The sequence below is a fragment of the Lissotriton vulgaris genome, chromosome 4_1, assembly GCF_964263255.1.
Source record: "Lissotriton vulgaris chromosome 4_1, aLisVul1.2, whole genome shotgun sequence".
Taxonomy (NCBI): domain Eukaryota; kingdom Metazoa; phylum Chordata; class Amphibia; order Caudata; family Salamandridae; genus Lissotriton; species Lissotriton vulgaris.
Window position 1 is genome coordinate 201,439,907 of NC_141691.1, and position 19,237 is coordinate 201,459,143.

The following is a 19,237-nucleotide window of genomic DNA, read 5'->3' on the forward strand; positions in this document are numbered from 1 at the left end:
ACTTAGGATAGCTTAACTCCAGTGGCATGGAGAGCACAGGACCCATGTCTGGGCATACCTGGCCCCTCGGGGTGACAAATGCAAAGAGAACAATTGATAGACAGAATGCAGAACAATGTCATACATTCACCCCAGTACATAGATATGGGCCTAAAACTATTGTTTCTTTGATCACCATGCCATTCCAGTTTTGACCCAGCCATATGCAAATCAGTCTTGACCCTGCGCCCAATGGGAACAGTCCAGCCCGAACTGCCAGGATGGATTTAACCCAGATGTACGAGTTACTTACCTTCGGTAATGATATATCTGGTAGAGATGATTCTAGCCGCAGATTCCTTAACGTAAAATTATCCCCAGGCGAGAGACTGGATCCGGAAATTTTTTGCCACAGCATCCCTGCGCGCAAGCATCATGCGACTCCGCCCTGGCACTGTCTGCGTATTTGACGTCAGCGAGGTCACATAAGTCCCACCCTGGCACGCCTACGTCAGTTTACTTCTGAGAACTTTTCCAAGCCACAATGCGGAGCCATCAGACAAAACTGTGAGAGTATAGGAACAGTGTGCGAAAGAGCAGAAAAATTGGAAAAAAGCGCATGGTAAGTAACACCACCATAAGGGGCAGTGCCAGACACTGCAGTACCCAAAGGCAGGGAAAGGAATAAAGAACTACTCTGAGCAGCAACCCTGATAGTATGGCGATAGCCCTCCCCGGGGACAAGGAACATATGAAAGAATGTCACAATAAGATACAGCAGGACTACCACCCCAACCAAGAATAATGAAGGGGGACCAGTCCGGGACAAACAAGGAACTACAAGACTGCCCCATCACAGAAAGTGACAACCCCCATAAGGAACAAGGGCAGAGACCAGGCTAAAAGATCCCAACCTGGAGGGTAGCAGAGGGTCAGAAGGGCTAGAAAGGAAAGGGGAAGGGGGGGGGGGTAGAGGCAGGCTCCACCCTGGAGCAACTAGAGCACAAGAGCACCTAAGAACCCATAACCCTACCCTCCAATGTGCCAAATGGGAGGAAGGAAACACAGACAGGACAAACAGCCTGCCAGAAAGAGCGAAAGAATGCACTCACAGAAGACATAACCACCCACAGTGAGGTGAATGCAGAAGACCAAGCCAAAGGTCCTCACAGAACGGGGAGGAAGGGCAGGCCGTGAAGGAATCTGCGGCTAGAATCGTCTCTACCAGATACATCATTACCGAAGGTAAGTAACTCGTACATCTGATAGAGACTACTATCCGCAGATTCCTTAACGTAGAATAGATACCCTAGCCATACCCGGAGGGGATAAGGGTCTGCGAGGGGAACCTCACCCGCCTGGACGTAACAGAGGGTCCCACAGGGGACGAGTCCAACAGACAGGGTGAAGAGCCCCGTCTCCCCAGGCAAGGGGAACCCCCTCATCCGGAAAACCACCACGCCCAAAGGGGACTCGGGGAAAACAAGAAAGAGGAAGCTCGACCTCACTCAGCAGGAAAAACCAGGCAAAGGCGAAAGGAGTATAGAGCACCCATGCCCATACAGGGTAAAAAGAATCTCCACCCAAGGCCCAGGCAACGAAGAGGAGCAACAAGGAAGAAGAGCAACCTAGAGAATCCAAGGAGAAGAGGTAGAGCAAAGGCAAGCCCCCCCAACCGGGAACACACCCAGTGAAGAGGCCAGCCGAGCCTATCACAGCCAAAAGACAAGAGACCAGAGAGAACGGCGCCGTCAGCAATAAGCAGGCGTAAGCAAAAAGGGAAGCCCGAGGCCACCCAGGAAGAACCGTCCACTGCTCCGCAGGGACAGACTGCGCCCGAAAGAGGAGGAACTCAAGTAACCATCACATCCCCCCAGGGAGAAGAGGTAGAACTGAGGCCAGGGCCCATTGGAAGAAGCGAACAAGGCAAGGATGACTGTCCCACTAAGCGCCAAGAAGGCACGATAGTGCAGAAAAACAATAGGTCAGCACCGGAAAGTACAGCCTGACGCAGAGAACACCTCAGAACGATGCACTCAGGGCAAGCCAGACACAAGCCGAAGACAGAGAGCAGGAAGGCGAAGAAGGGCCCAGACACGCCCCAGAGAGGCGTCCGCATACATGGCCCAAAAAGAAGTGGAACCACACAGAGCTATGATGCCAGGCCGCAGAGATCAGACCAGGTTAACAGCGCCGCAACCTCTGACAAGGACACCCGAGGCGCAACTCAAGCCATCAGTAAGAGGATTGCACCTGCAACATACCACAACGCCACAGAGAACAGAGACCTGAAGGGGACCACCACTCCCCACCACATGACAGAGCTATATAACAGCTACCACTACCCCACATAGGGCATGTTACGTCCCAAGACATGGGAACCCTCTTAGCAAATAACTTCTGCAGCAGAGGACAACAGAAAAGACCTGCGGAAAAACCCACAGAGGGCTTGTCAAGCAGCCAAAGAGAAAAAAAAAACAGAAGGCCTAGTCTCAGGGCCAGCATGGGTTAGAAAACCCAAAGCAAAAACACAGTCAAGAAGGGCCGTCCAGCAGCCAAAAGAACCACAGTTCCAACAAGGAGGACTCAAATGCACATTAGGCACACAGAGCACACAACTGGGGCGACCCGCCCCAACAGAAGAACACCTTCCAAAAACCAGATCAACTCACAGGACACTGAGGGGGAGAAGGAGGCCGAAGCCCCGCCAAGAACTTCTGAATGGCTGAGTCCGTAGGGGCATCGGAACAAAAGGGCGCCACTGAAAGGAAGGTCCACCAGCCATTCTCGAACATTCTCTGGGAACACACTGACCCGAAGCCTGGCATGGCGACGAAGTGCGACCGAAGAAGCCATGGCACGACCAAGCACCCACGAGATTTCCAGAGCAGAGCGAAGAATAAACGCCGCCAGCTCCTGGCCATCCAACACATGGTGCCTCAAATCAACACAGGCACCCTCCTGAGAAGCAGCAGATATAAGGGACTCTGCCGAGTCCCACAAGCAATTAGTGGCCCTAGCCAAAACACACAGTGTTAAGGGCCCACAGAACCATACTGGTTGAGGCGAATATATTGCACCTCCATGAGTCCAGCCAGCGGACCTCCGGTGATGGAGGAGACAACGGTGGCGGCAGGGAGGGAAAGGCATTCTGCAAAAGAGGGCCTCTGGTAGGGGGAAAGACACACCGGATCACACGGCGCCGGATGGTGGCAGTGCAGAAGATGTTGGGGCACCGGGTCCCACGTGGCAGGACGGCCCCAAGTCCCCAAAAGAGAAGAATGGAGCGAACCCTCAAAGGGAAGCAGCAGCTCCCTACCAGCAGAGCCCTGATGGAGAACCTCGAGAAGATGATCCGCGCGGAAATGGGTAGCTGGATCACCCATACACAAAATTCCCACAGCCGTGGAAACAGCGCGAGCAAAGGCTGCACCCGCCTCCGTAGGGCCCGCGGTGAGAAATGCAGCTACTCAGTAGGCGACGGCTGCAAGCTAAGGCGGCCGTCCCACAAGCCAACTAGAGGAAGGAAGGGCCAGGTCCCGGAAAGGAGGAAGAGGGATCGAGGAGTGGGGGACCTACGGCGCCTCAGGTGAAGGCCAGGAGCCGTCCTTAGACGACGTTGGGGAAAAAGCCAAGATGCGGCGGCCCGTCTCCAGCGAGGATGAAACCAGCAAGTGCTGAACCTCTGTAGAACGTCGGTCGGGCGCCGTAGAGTCCGCAATCTGAGGCAGGAAATCGTCGTCCGGCGTCAGGGGAGACGCCGGAACTACTTCCGCCACAGCGCACGGCGCAGGAAACAGGGGCTGGGCCAGTGTCGAGGCAACGGCGCTGGAAAGGCGTCGACTCGACCTCCGACAAGGCAGCCGACTGCGTGGAGGGACGAGAGGGACCCGGGGAGGAACGAGGGGTCCCCCGCCAGCCTCGTCCCATAACAGAACGAGAAGGGCCCTCCGCCATCCCCTGTGGCGCCGCCAGGGCCAGCAGCCGCCAAAGCAGCATCACCTCAGCCAAGGCCGCCGCCTGTCCAGAGGGCCAATGAGGGCTCGGGGTGTGACCCAAACCCCAGCGACCTCCCGCGACACCACAGGGACTCCCGCGCTAGTTTGCGGCGAAGCAGAGGTGCCGTGGTCCAAAGGAGGGACCCCCAAAGGGCCACACCCCAACAGCCCCACATCCTCCTTACCTGGATCTGAACCAGTCGGCGACGCCACGGAGCGCCCCGCACACTGGAAGGGATCCGCTGACGTCCCAGGATTGGAAGGAGGAGGAGGAGAAGCCAGCAAGGCCTGCAAAGCCACCACATATGTCTCCATCTGGGCTCTAGTCGCCCCCACACTGGGAAACGGAGGATAGGGGGACGGCACGCGGGGCCACACCACCCGTGGAGAGCCCACGCCCCGACAGGCGGGGAACCAGCCCTCGGGGACAGCTGCGACACTTACCGACAGGTGAGCGACGCTCTTGCGGCCTGGGAGAAGGACAATGTCGAAGACCGAGGCGACTGCTCCTCAAACACTATACAGGGGCCAGGCGTGGGGACGACGCCAACCTGGACATGTGGGCTGAGAGAAGTTTCATCCGGCACTCCCGCCGGGACTTCGGTTTCATCTGCTGGTACGCCTCACTATCAGTGGAGTCGTTGTGTTGCCCCAAACACCACATGCAGATGGGGTGAGGATTTGTAGCCGACATCTGGCGCGCACAAGACGAGCACTTCTTAAAGCCCAAAGGCACTCGCCCACTGTTCCCACACACACACACTCAGTAAGTGAAAGGGAAAGGCCTAAACAGGCCCGGAGAATGATCCGGATCCGCATTGCACGTGGAAAAGGAAAAAACTGACGTAGGCGCGCCGGGGTGGGACTTATGTGACTTTGCTGATGTCATGTACGGTGACAACGCCAGGGCGGGGTCACGTGATGCCGTCCACCCGGTGCGCAGGGATGCTGTGGCAAAAAACTTCCAGATCCAGTCTCACGCCTGGGGATAATTCTACGTTAAGGAATCTGCAGCTAGTAGCCTCTATCAGATCTCTTGACTGGTGGAGAGTGTCTGAATCACTCAGCATTCCGTCTATCATTTGTTGCAGTTACACTTTTCACCCTAAGTGGGATGGGTATGCCCAGACGTGGGTTCCTTGCCCACTGTGTCACTGGATTCAAGCTAGCCTGGCTGATGAAGGGTGACCTACCCTGAAACCGGTCCCAGGATGCTCGTTTCTGGTCCAGGGAGGACCTGGCTTGGCAGTTCAGTCTTGACTGTTCCCATGGACACAGCGTCAAGACTGATTTGCATATGGCTAGGTAAAAACTGGGGTGGCGTAGTGGGCAAAAGAACAATGGATTTAACCCAGATCTCTTGACTGGGGGAGAATGCCTGCATCATTCAGCAATCCGTCCATCATTTGTGGCAGTTACGCCTTTTGAACTAAGGCAGGCTTTTTGAGGTTTAGCAAAAGGGATAAAAAGCTTTTGAGTTCTAGAAAGATTGCGTCTGTCAATGTAGTACATCAAGGTTCTTTTGACATCTACGGTGTCAGAGCCCTTTCAGCTAAGGAGTCTGGGTGAGGGAAAACACTGGCAATTGATTGAGATGGAAAGGAGAAACCAACCTAAGAAGGAATTTTGGGTCAGGACAACCCTATCTGCATGCACCTGGAGTGAGTAAGTATATAAGTGTTTTATAAAGCGCTCGAATGCAGAGGCGTCTTGGCGCTAAGGGAGTGCAAGGAGTGTTGTTCAGGCCTGTCGTAAAACTTATTTGGGGGGAAACAGCCAGGTCTTAATCATTTTCCTGAACTGGAGCCTGTTTGGCTGCAGCTTAATGGTGGCAGGAAGTACCAGAGAAACAGTTTCTGCATGTCCAAGGCCCCCTCTCCATAAAATGCGTGAACCAGACAAAGTACCTTAAATTCCACCCGTTGTGTTGGAAGCCAATGAAGTAGCCTGATGTTAACGGAGGTGGAATGATATTTAGGAATGTTGAATAGTAGTCACACTGCGACATTTTGTAATGATTGTAGTTTGCCATCTGAGCCTTGTCAATGCCCAGAAATAGTGCATTGGATCAATGCGCCTAAGATTGTTTTCCTGAGAACCTGTGGGATAAAAGGCACGATCTAAAGTAGAATCTTTAATAAAAACAGGAAGACGTCAAGCGATTAATCTGACCTGCAAAGTTTAGCTGATTGGATAACAGGTTATTGCAAAGGGAGGGCTTGAAGCTCACTTATGTGTCTTAGGGATGTAATGGTTATATAGAAAGTGACTTTCAAGGAAAGAAACTACAAAGGACAGGTATTATGTGTTTTCTTGAGTGGTGAATGGATCCAATTGTGGGATGGCCCATTGTTGAAAGTAGAGGAGTAGGACCTGTGGATGAAATTCCCACTCATGAACTTGAGTCTTTCTGCTGAGCAGGACTGCAAAGATGTTGTCCACTCCTGGGAGGTACTCCGCTAGGTGGTGTATTCGATAGTAAATTCCCCAATTCCACATTTGTGGTACCAGCAATGACAGCTGGGGCGAAAGAGTGACCTCTATTTCTGCGGATAATACATGACAATAAAGTTGTAGGTTTTGATGTGTATCACCTTGCCACAAATGTTCTGAAAGAAGGCTTTCAGTGCTAGGTGGATGGTGAAGAGACTGAGTAAATATTGTGAAACCCATGTTGTTGGAGTGACCAGAAAACCTGAACTGTCATTGTTGAGATGCACTCTCCAACCAGAGAGGGAGACGTCTGTGGTCATGGTCACTTGAGGAATGGGGTGTGCAAAAGGCCTGCCCTGCAGCAAATTGTTGCTGTTTCACCACTGCAGGGAACTAGAGGTGTTGTCTACTTACTATGAAGGAAAGGTAGCACCAATGAGCTACATATTATGGGGTGATGGTGATAGTAGGCATCCTTTAGATCTAGGGAGTCTTTGAAGTCGCCTTGCTGCAGCAGTGGGATAACATCCCGAAGAGTGGTTATACAGAAATGTTCAGACAGGATTTATCTGTCGAGAAGATAGCTGTTATTTTTTGGAATTAGAAAGTACAAGAGTACACTCCTTTGGGCTAGAAGTGGAATAACACTTGCTCTATCCATGGCCCCTTGGAGCAGGCGAGCTTGAAAGTCCTATTAAAGTTGGAGGTGCTCTGTGCTTAGGGTGTGTGCATGTTTTGGAATGTTTGGTGGGGTATAAAGAAGTTCTAGGAAGTTTTCCTGTTCTATAAATGCTAAGAACCCAGCAATCTGAGGTGATCTATTACCAAAGAAGAAGAAACCACTTTAGTCTAGCCAGGACAGGTGCATGGTGATCAAGGGGAATGTGTTTTAAGTCCGTGCTTTGCAGCAGGGGCTCTCTTATTGGGGGTACCTCTATTTTTGCCCCTGTTGGAGTTGCCCCTGTATGAAGCACCGGGGGTATCCTCTTCCTGCTTGTTAATAATAGGATTGCTGCTAGCTTTGGCAAGATTTTGGCTGTGGTAAAGTAGTGTTCGCTGCACTACTGCCTCGTAGTAGGCATCCTTTAGATCTAGGGAGTCTTTGAAGTCGCCTTGCTGCAGCAGTGGGATAACATCCCGAAGAGTGGTTATACAGAAATGTTCAGACAGGATTTATCTGTCGAGACGATAGCTGTTATTTTTTGGAATTAGAAAGTACAAGAGTACACTCCTTTGGGCTAGAAGTGGAACAACACTTGCTCTATCCATGGCCCCTTGGAGCAGGCGAGCTTGAAAGTCCTATTAAAGTTGGAGGTGCTCTGTGCTTAGGGTGTGTGCATGTTTTGGAATGTTTGGTGGGGTATAAAGAAGTTCTAGGAAGTTCTCCTGTTCTATAAATGCTAAGAACCCAGCAATCTGAGGTGATCTATTACCAAAGAAGAAGAAACCACTTTAGTCTAGCCAGGACAGGTGCAGGGTGATCAAGGGGAATGTGTTTTAAGTCCGTGCTTTGCAGCAGGGGCTCTCTTATTGGGGGTACCTCTACTTTTGCCACTGTTGGAGTTGCCCCTGTATGAAGCACCGGGGGTATCCTCTTCCTGCTTGTTAATAATAGGATTGCTGCTAGCTTTGGCAAGATTTTGGCTGTGGTAAAGTAGTGTTCGCTGCACTACTGCCTCTGAAGAAAGGCACTAGAGCATGGTGTCTAGAAAGCGCCCATGCTTTTGGCTATGTCAGTATCTTTCTTAATCTTTTTAAGCATTTAGTCTACTTGTGGTCCAAAAGGTGGTCCATGTCAAAAGGTAGGCCAACAAGGTTCAGTTGCACTTCTGATTTGACCACAGATATGTAGCCACAAATGCTTCTGAAGGATGACTTGGGTATATTGGTGGCATCCAGGGCACACTGTATGGTGGCATTGGAAAATTTCTTGCCCTCATACACAATGTTCTCTCCTCCTCAATTGTCTGGGAGGTGCTCTAGCAGACACTCCATCTCTTCCAAGTGGGTCCTGTCATTTTTCAAGAGTACGCCCACAAAAGTTGTGATGCAACAGTGCATAGGGTGTTCCAGCACAGCACAGGATTTCCTGCTCAGCGATTGCAGCTACTCTCGGCTCAGGCACTCGGCACCGGTTATTCCGCCATTCATCCCAGCCCGATCCCAGGTTCTGGATTCCCTCAGACTATTGACGTGACCTCGCTCAGACCTCACATTGATGGTTCTTTCCGGCTCTACGCCTGGCTCCCAACTACCCGGGACACACTTGCAACTTTCAGCCTCTGTTCGTTTTTGCATGGTATACTCTTACCATGGATCCCGCCTGTACCAAGGCCCCGGATTCTACATCCCCATCCGGCCGACTGGACCCTCACTATGTTCATGCGTGTATCCCTCTTCGTGGCATTCATCAGGCAATCCTCAGTGCAACTCGCCACTAGCTCTGGCTGCAGCCTCAACACTTGCCTTACAGCTGCTTCCCAGACATTTGCTTGATTGCTCAGAGGGGTGGTGCTTCGTTTTGATGTGTGCTTGATGTGACATTTATGGTATCGAGCTTCCTCCATACTCTTAGCCCTTGGCATGCATTTTTTTCAGGGCTCGGTTGTAGAGATGGAGGGGACATACTCTTGTTCGAGACCCTTTGATTTGGAGGCATCTGTAATACCTCTGGTAAGGGCTGGTCTGCAGATATACTCCCGGCTGCTCTTCCTCAGGGCAGAGGGGATTGGCTTTAACAAAAATGTCAGGCGTGCATCATATGGTGCACTAGGCATCAATCTCTACACTGCCTAATAGACTTCGTACAGTGGAATGCCAAGCAAAATGTACATTCTGTGTCCCTGTGATCTCGGGAAAAGCACAGATTGCAGACAGTGTGAACGTCAGCCGATGGACAGCAAACGAGTCTCAATGTAAGAAAGTTGCTTGGTTTCAGTATGTTTTTTACCTAGTCTGAATGGGATCCTGCTAATAAGGTCCTCAGTCACTGTGTGTTCTCCCTAAATTGACCATGGTAAGTACCATCCAAAAATGGCTACTGGTGTACCCTTGTAAGTCCCTAGTATATGGTACTAAGGTACCCCAGATATAGGTACACCAGGGTCTCCCATGGGCTGCAGCACGTTTTGTGCCACCTATGGGAGTGCGCTTAAACTGTGACTACATGCCTGCCATTGCTGCCTGTGTGAGTTGGTGCTTGCACCCCTCACAACAGATATACATTTTCTTATATCTCAGGTCACTGCACTTTAAACCTATAATTCACCCCTATGCCATGGCATGCTCTTCAATCCTGAGGGAAGAGTGCTTGGTTATGTGTGTGAGGATGCCCCTGCATGAGCAGGACACCCCTATAAACCCCACAGACGATTTTCTAGGCTTTCCAATTTCAGACAGTTCAGGGGAGCTCTTGGCTCGTGCTCTGCTGAAAAACTGGACAAAGGACAGGGGAGTATCCTCCCCTCTTTCCAGCCCCTCCTCTGAAAGGGACCCCAAGTTGTTCCAACCCTTTCCTTAAGGTACTAAAGGGCTTACCAGTGGGTGGGTACTTGCCTGCATCTGCAGGCACAGCAACGAAGCTGACCGGTCTGCTGCTCCTGTTGTCCTACGGATTTCCAGAGGCTCAGCAACACAGGTGGTGGTTTTGAAACTCCCTTGAGACCTGACCTGTCCTCTGCAATTCTGAGGCCAGTATCGCTCGTCAGAACCGCTAGGACCGAACCCATGCGCACAGCATCAACTTGCCGTTGCCAAAGCTTGTTGACTATGCATTCCTGAGATCTTCGGGATACAAGAAGCACCAGCATCTCTTCCCTCCAAGCTCAGTGTCCTCACCACATCCTCTGCACTGTGAGACTTCATTCTTGGCGAGCTGCTCAAGGTCCTTTCGCGACTCCTGTGCCTTTGGCCTGTGGGGCCTCTTGGGGTCTTCTACTGGTTCAGTGGGCTCCCCTGCATGCTCAGGGCTTGCTACAACTCTCCCTTGTTGGTTAGCCCCCTGCAACTTGCTGGTCCAAACTCTGCTCCTTCTTTGTTTTCCACACCAGTTACATCTACCAAGGCTTGTTGGTGCTCCCACAAGACACCGAACACCTAGTCACTGACATCTGACACCTCGTGCATAGCTCCTGGTCTTATTCAACGTGGCATGGTCCTCATAGCTGCAGCAACAAGGTCACCCGTTGGCTCTCCTGAACCTCTAGACATTGGTGGGCTTTGTGTCATTGTGCCTCTTGGTCATGCCAGAGTGGCATAGATTCGGTCCCCTATGCTTGCAGGTTCTTCACTTGCAGAATATACTACTGGGCTCAACTAGACTCCTTCCTGAACTTCTCCAAAGGCACTTTCTTCCAAGTCTTCCATTGTCGTCTACAGAGGTTTCCAACAGCTCTTCACCCCTATGCACCTGGCTTCCCTGGTGTAGGTAACCTGATTCCTTGGGCACCTATGGCTGGGGTTGCTCCAAAACATTCTGTCCTCGAAGCGACTTCTCTATTGACTTCCATTGGGCACATGGCTGTTTTCCACTCTGCACACAGCCTCAGGGGGGTTCCTAGTTACTTACCTTGAATGGTTTACTGTGTCTCAGGCTCCTCTGGGTCTTCTGGTTCAAGTCCCATACTCCTTTGCAGTTGACATTCCACTTTCTTAGTTTATGGCTTGGCCTCCCCCTGGAGACCACTGTATTTTGTGCTACTTACCCAACTGCATCTGAAGTATGTGTGTGTATTGTGATGTCATCTCTGGGTATGAATACACCAATGTGTTAGTGAGTGTTACGTAATAAATAGAAGTATTTTTATATAATCACTGTGTGGGTCTTTTTAATTTAACCTTCACTCTCTGGTTAAACTAGTAAAACAAGTTGCTTAACACTCCAAGATAAGCCTGGAGGCTGCTCTCCACAGCTACCACTTTCTATGGTTATCAAAGATCACTAAAATCACCACGAGTGTTGACTGGATTAGTGCAAGATGCACCTCTTGAAAAGTGTGTACCATATACTAAGCCAGCCTCCTACACTCCTCGACTCCAGGTAGGCAAAACTTGGGCCAAGGTAGGCATTTTTAACTTGTCCTTCCATAGGAAATATTTCAGAGCGCGAAGATCGAGAATAGGACAGAGGATTCGGTCCTTGCTTGGCACCAAAAAGTAATAAGAACAATAAGTCCCAATTTCTGATGCTGGCACACACTCTATGGCTTCCTTGGCAATGAGAGAGAAATGTGCTATAAATATGAAAACCAGTTGAGCAGAGCAAACTTTAGCAACTAAGCACCATGCTGGCCCCAACTGACCTACCCAAAACGTCAGTAGTGTCCAGGCCCAAGCAGATTGAATATTTTGCTAAGTCCTGGTATTTCTGGATGAGGCAGGCCCTGGTATTTTCACGAACTGTTGGCAAGATGCCCGCCACTCTGTCCCATACCATATTTGTGTATATCCTCAGGAGGCAGCTGGTTTTAACTGATATGAAAGCAAGGCTGTCTGAGAATATACATTTTGTGATTGCCTCCATGTGTGTAGACATGGTCTGGTGTAGCGGTTTGGACCATACTGGGACCAAGCTTGCTTGTGGTCTGTACTACAACAATCTCTGGTTTAGGATGTTAAAAGAGAAAGGTGGCGTCTCCTGGAGCAGGCCTATGTTGATTTACAATCTATCAACTGTGGCTAGATCATGGTTTGGCCCAGGCCATCAGCAGTGTCAGTGATGGCCTCATTTAACAGCAGTCATAGACCTCTGCTGCCCGTCTGATGACTCTGGCAAATGAGGCAGATTCCTCCGCAGCTGTAGCCGGAGTGGGTGAGCTGAGGTCTGTCCGGGGATGTGTCTAGACCACAGGCATCCTGAAGGTCAATAAGATAAGCTCTCCTCAGCCGAAGCAGGAATGTCATACTGTTGTGGGACCATCTAAGTCAGTGGGTGAGGAGTAAGTGACATAGGTAGGAGTCATGGTTGGTTTAGATCTATGTCGACACACCAGGGTGTGGTGTTGAATGTGGCACTGTACAAGGCATTGGGTTTGGCGCCGTACCCAGTGTCTGGCAGTCTTTGGGGATGGGGTGAGCGGCACAATCATCGTCGTGGATGGACTCGCCAGCGGTAAAACGAATGGAGGTCACCTTGGATTCTTAGGGTCAGTAGATGCCCTAGAGACCCAGCCGGGTGCAAAAGTTCTCTTGCCTTTTTGAACACTGACTTGTAGCTGAAGGACCAAGAAATTAGGGCTCACCGGGATGAGAGCCAGTTCCAATGATGGAGATAAAGGTCATGACCTGAAAGTACTCTGGGCGTCACATGACTCCTGGGAGAGAAGGAGTGGTGGGTCCTAGTGGAACCATACTTTGACTTCCTAGGATTCTTTTTCTTAGATCGCCTGACACTTTATACTTCAAGGATGACTGATCACGAGATCAGCCTCGGAAGCAAGAGTGCATCTGCGCCCTCGACTGGGACTTCTTTAATGTCTGGCTGTGTTCCGTGTTGTACAACTTGGCTTAGCGGTCTCGGACAGCCTTCGGGTTCCTTTTTGCACACAAACATCAAATCGTATTTAGATCCCAGACACTAATGACAGACCTCGTGACATCTGCTTACAGCAATCTGTACAAGGATTGAAACCTGATTTTTAAAAAAAATTTAAGGAGGCATGTTCCTTGCATACAGGAAGAATTTTGTGAACAAAATTCTTTCCGGCTCTGACAGAACAGAGGGAGAGAGCTCAGGATTTGCATCAGAAGGCGGGGAAAGAAAGGAACCAACAGCAGTTCACAGAGGTGGCGGCTGTGTAGGGGCCAGATCTGAGGTGGGAAAGACAAGAGGCAAAGCAGCTTCATGCCACCTACGATGTGTGATGAAATTGCTACGAAAATTTACATTTACATTTACAGATCGAGGAGGGCACCTGGGGTTATTCACATAGTGAAAAGTCTCTGGGTAAGAAGTATCCATCCGAAATCTGTTGCTCAGCACCAACCTTCTCCAAGAAGTGAATGCTGAGTTTACAATTGGGCTGAATTATGTTATCTGTATCAGATGTGTGGAGTGTCATTCATATATTAGTCTCTCAACAGTGTGACATTTCCCTTCTCGGTGGCTTCATATCATTGCAATCACTGTACCGTAAACGACCATAATTGAGATCTATTGTAACCATAAAATACCTTTGAATAACGCTTCTGTGGGCTGCAGTTACGCATTTATTTTTTAAACACCTTATTTTTAATGGCATATATAAAAACAATCAATATAATAAACTGCACGTACGTGGCTATGACAGCTTAAAATATTAACATAGCAAAAGTGCATGGCATTCTAAGGCAGGTAATTAGAAGATGTACTCAAAACCACATGCACAGAATGCTCCCCCCACCCCTCAAGTAATAAATATATAATGAACATAGAAGTGGCTAAGATAAATGGAGCAAATTTAATATTGCTTACTTATAATCAAGCGGAGTTTGGTGATGTTCGGGCTGCATTGGGTAGACCCCCATGTAGTTCTCTTCAGGTCGTAACCGCTTTGGCTCTCTCATGATTGTTGAGGTAAGCTGTGGGGTCTGCATCATAATTGGTGTATGCATCGCTTGATCTCGGTTTAGCCACATGGCATCACTGCTACCACTTTCTTCAGCTGTAAGAGAAATAAGTTATAGAAACAAAAATCACATACACCTTTTTTTCCTGGGAAGCAACAGACTCTTGCCCAAACTGGACCTTGTTTAACGTGCATGACAAGTCACCAAGTATCATTACTACGTTAAGGTATCCCAAAGATTTAACATTCACTTAAAAAATCCGATTTTTGGATGGTATCACCATTTTGAGTAAGATATGTAAGGAAATGCCTTTTTTGTAAGGTCACTCCCAGGTTTTTTTTTACTCATGTTGCTAGTTTTTCGACTGAGTGCACTGAGGCTTGCTAACCAGACCTCCGTGCCAGTGTACTGGCCCCATAACATGCATGTTAAAATGGCTATACCCAACTGGAAAAGGCTGACTTCCTTACTTGTAAGTCCCTAGTATATGACATCCAGGGTACCTAGGGCCAGTAAGCAAGAACCACCCAAGGGATTGAAGCACTGAATGTGCAACTCTGGTTAAAGTAAAACTAGTCTCCCAGTCTGCAATTGCGAGGTAGAAGTACAGTTTTTGACTGCTAGCACGGCTTTGCCATTTTTAAGCCATGGCAAAGTCAAATGCCCCCCTGTAACATGTGTAAGTACCCTTATGGCAGGCCTATCGAGTGCCAAGGAAATGTGCAACACATTTTACGGGCAGAACCTGAATGTTTTGTGTTCTGACCATAAAAAGGTGAAATTGCTGCTTTTACTGTTAAGACTTCTTTTCCCAGTTGGTGAGTGCAGGATTACATGCCAACACCTCAGCTGTGCTAACTCTAGAATGGTGTGGACAAAGTTGATACTCTTAGGTATCAAACAACTCATTGTATTACGCCCAACTTGTGTTTCAAGACGAAATAAAATAAACAAATTACAGTGTGCGACTTTTAGAAAAAGTTTACTTTGTTGATTTCAATCTCCTGTGGCTTTCACAGTAGCACATGAAGCTTGAACCGGAGATTGCTCTCTGCACTCCTTAGGAGACTTACTATCGGCTCTCTGGGAAGGGACAATAGGTGCCTGAACTGGAAAGAGTTGTTACCTCCCCTGGCACCCGGGAAGGAGAGTGGAAACCGGTTGTCAAACCTGTAACCTGTTGCCAAACCTGATTTCACGGGTGTGTCGCCCTATTGGTAGCCACTCCTCTGGCTTCGGTTACAGAGCTCTGGATGCAGCGAGAGCGAGATTCTGCCATGTTGGGAGTGGGCAAAATGGTGCATCCTGGGATAGCTAGAAGACTTCCCATGAAGTGGTCACCAGGAGAGAAGCAACCTGGTAGCCCATTTGCTATGAACCGCATCCTACCCTGGGTGCATTTACTGAGAATAAATATGGCACCCAGAACTCAGATCATGTCTGTACTGGAAGAGGACTGCTCTGCTGCACCATGGAACCGCCAAAGAGGCTGCACTGGATTGGACGGCCCCTGCTGAACCTGGTGGCTAGCAAAGAACTGGAACTGTGCCTGCTGTGCATTGCTCGTGAAGAAGTCATCTCTGTCGATCAGCCAAAGCAAAGAGACTCCAAAGATCAGTGGGCTGACCACCTGTTCATAACACAGATCAATAAACAGCAGCCGAGAAGTCTGCTCGGCCAACACCCCCTCCCAGGGGTAATTCAGGCAAATTACTCGCAGAGGACTGTTAGTGGCCACAGAATAGATGAATGTCAATTGCCTCCACCTGAATGCAAATAAAACTGAAGTCCTCCTACTGGGAAAAGCCACCCATTCTTGGGGGGACCATTGATGACACCTTTCTCAAGGGCCTCCTCCTATTCCCAAGTGCTAAAAAAAATCTAGGAGTCATCATGGACAGCACCTTGGCATTACAGGCTCAAGTTAAATCGGCAACACGCACCTGTTTTGGGTTTCTGAGAAGCCTCAAACCCATCCTTGGCCTCCGACTCTAGCACTTGACAAACTTATCATCCAGGCAGTAATTCTGTCAAGGCTAGACCATTGTAACCTCTTGTACCTAGCCACCAACTAGTCAGTCGTCAGAAGACAACAGTTTGCCCAAAATGCAGCAGGCAGGCTGCTCTTTTCTGTCCCGAAGTTATGCCTGGTCTCTGGTCTTCTCCACAAACTACATTGGCTTCCAGTGGAAAAGGGCATCCACTTTACAACTCAGCGTGTTGCTCATAAGATTCTGTACTCTCAAAGGGCCCCATTTTGTCCAATTTTGTAACGAGGTACCAACCCTCCTCCCTCCTTCGCTCAGCCGATCTTAATCTGGCCACTATCCTGCATTTCAGGAAAGCCAGAGCTAGAGACCACTTCTGTCATGCCAAAGCCCCTGTTCTGTGGAATTCGCTATCTCTTCCTATCAGAATCACTGCGAACCATCTGCACTTCAGGAAATCCCTGAAGTCATGGCTCTTCTCCATCTAATGCCGCTCCTTTTGTTAGTTACAGCATTTCCATTTTTGTGGTCTAGCACTGGGAAGCCCTGTTTTTGGGGCTGCTATGTGCTTTACAAATCCCTTTAAAATAACACCACTGCACTTGGCGGCGGGGGGAGTATTGGGAGATTCAAAGGTCAAATCCTTCCCCTGCTCGTATATCAGGCTCCGTTGGGCTGATTTGCATGCTTTTGGCCTCATTTTGGTCCTGGTGGCGAGCCCTAGCCACCTGGTACACTTTCCTTAGGTGCCCTAGTTCCACTGGCTCTCTGTGGCAATCTCTTAGTTGTTTTTCTCCTCTGGGGCTTATCTCCTACTTGGTGCACAAGTCCAGTTTTTCCACCAAATATACCATAGGGGTTTAAGAATTCCAGCTTCACTGGTCCTGGGAAGAGCCCCACTGGTCCCGGGGTCAACTGTAGTCAGAGTTCTTAGTCCAGATGGGTTTCAGGGGGTTCCTCCTAACAGCTGTCCATTGCAGCCACCTCCCCAGTAGCAAAAAAACAACCAAGACAGAGCCCCCCCTTGCGTAAGAGATTTTAAGTGGGGGCGGAAGGTTCTAGAAGTGACGCGCCTATGGATTATTGTGTAGTGCACATCACCTCTCTGCCCCGGTCCCAAACCTCCTGCGCATCATGCTGGGGCAATTCAAAACGGCATCACCTAGGAGTTACTAGTACCATCTCCTCTGGAGGCCTCAGCTCTGCCTTTCGCTGACATCACTGCCAGGGCCTTTCCCACCAAATCTTCAAAGGGGAGCCTTCTCCTGTGTTGGGCCCAGAGGTCTAGACTTCCACCTTTGTTCAGTGGGCATCAAATAGCACATCCATGGTACAATATGACCATTGATTGATCGATGCATCTCCTTCATTCCCAACCGTTTCCTCTGGCACAGCGTGACAGCTAATTAACAGGTGCAGATTTTCTTCCCCACCTCTTCCTCAGGAGCAGAGGGAAGCACTTTTAATTGCTCCCTTTGTGTGGGGAGGCCTTTATTGTTGCTGGAGAAACATTTAATTAACTTGGCACAGCAGGGTGACAAAAGGCCTTCGCTCTGATCCCGAGCAGAGCCAGAGAAATGTGACAATCCTGGATGACCCATGTTGTACAGATTGTCTGGTCGGTTCTTGTAGAGGCAGCAAGGTTTGGAGTTGCCCCAAAATATTAGATATAGAGGTATTACAGGTAAGTTAAGATTGGGACCTTCCTTGGGGTGGGTACACCCCCTATTATGCCACCCTCAAGTGGGAGGCGGGCATATGACTCTCAGGGTTGCCCCCCCCCCCCCATCTGCAAGATGGCAGGACTGAGTTGAGCTTCACCTCGTCTCCCCCACTTGAGAGGTGAGGTTCTCCCTCCCAAAGTGGGGGTCAGAACTGGTGGGGGCCAGTTGCTGGAAGCAGTAAAGGCCTGGGGTAGCTCACAAAGGCGGCAAGCTTTTGAGGCTTTCCCCTTGTGCACCCTGCCCATCTTGGGGGAGGATGCTTGGAATCTCGTCTGAGGATGTGCATAGTTTCAGACTTCCAAGAGCAGCAGGCTCTCGATCCAGGGGTCCAGAAACATGTCTGCTGGTGGCAGCTGGCGAGCAGCCACTCAGCCAGTGTAGGAAGATGGCTCTGTATATACTATGCCAAAGTGAGGTATAGTGTGCACAGAGTTCAGTGGAACCCCAAAGGTAGGCAGATGTAAAGTTAGATAGAACCTTACTCTCTAACTTTGGTAGTATGGTCGAGCAGCAAGGCAGTATCAGAGGACAAGGTTAAACATTTGTCAAGTCAAGTCAAGTCATAAAATTTGTATAGCGCACTACATACCCAGAGGGTTTCAAGGCGCTTAGGAAGGGGAGGAGGATTATTTATCAAATATCCACGTTTTAAGCAGCTTTCTGAACGCCAGGTGGTTCTGAGTGAGGCGAAGGTAAGCGGGGAGTGAGTTCCATGTTTTAGCAGCCAGGTATGAAAAGGATCTGCCTCCCATGGTGGTCTTGTTGATGCGAGGTACAGTGGCGAAGGCTTGGCTGGAAGAGCGGAGTTGGCGGGAGGGGGTGTAGAAGGACAGTCGAGAGTTGAGGCAATCTGGTCCTATGTCGTAGAGTGATTTGTGTGCGTGGGTAAGCAGTCGGAAAGTGATCCTCTTATTAACGGGTAGCCAGTGGAGGTCTTTAAGGTGACCAGAGATGTGTTCGTTGCGTGGGATGTCTAATATGAGCCTGGCTGAGGCGTTTTGTATTCGTTGTAGTTTCTTCTGGAGTTTAGCGGTGGTACCTGCGTAGAGGGTGTTTCCGTAGTCCAGTCGGCTCGTTACTAGAGCGTGGGTGACTGTTTTCCTTGTTTCGGAGGGGATCCAGCGAAATGTTTTTCTGAGCATGCGAAGAATGTTAAAGCAGGAAGAGGATACGGCGTTGACTTGTCTGTTCATTGAGAGTGAAGAATCCAGGATGACGCCAAGGTTCCGTGCGTGGTCTGTCGGGATGGGTGCTTTTCCGAGGGCTTCCGGCCACCAGGAGTCGTCCCATGCAGAGGGGGATGTACCTAAGATGAGGACTTCTGTTTTGTCTGAGTTCAGTTTCAGACGGCTTTGTTTCATCCATTCGGCGACTTCTTTCATTCCTTCGTGTAAGTTAGTTTTGGCGGTGCTGGGGTCCTTGGTGAGAGAGAGGATCAGTTGAGTGTCATCCGCGTAAGAGATGATGTTGAGGTTGTGTTGGCGGGCGATGGCCGCGAGGGGGCTCATGTATACGTTGAAGAGGGTGGGACTGAGTGAGGATCCTTGAGGTACGCCGCAGATGACTTCAG

At 49.8% G+C, this 19,237-nt stretch overlaps 1 protein-coding gene across 2 annotated transcripts in view; it reads right to left on the reverse strand.

Moving 5' to 3' along the window:
* STAG2 (STAG2 cohesin complex component) overlaps positions 1-19,237 on the reverse strand; it is a 1,316,830-nt gene that overhangs the window by 76,154 nt on the left and 1,221,439 nt on the right. For both annotated transcript variants that reach the window (XM_086918500.1, XM_086918501.1), the window contains one exon: positions 13,861-14,050. In XM_086918500.1, the coding sequence (XP_086774626.1) occupies positions 13,861-14,050 (190 nt within the window). The remainder of the gene's footprint in view (positions 1-13,860; positions 14,051-19,237) is intronic.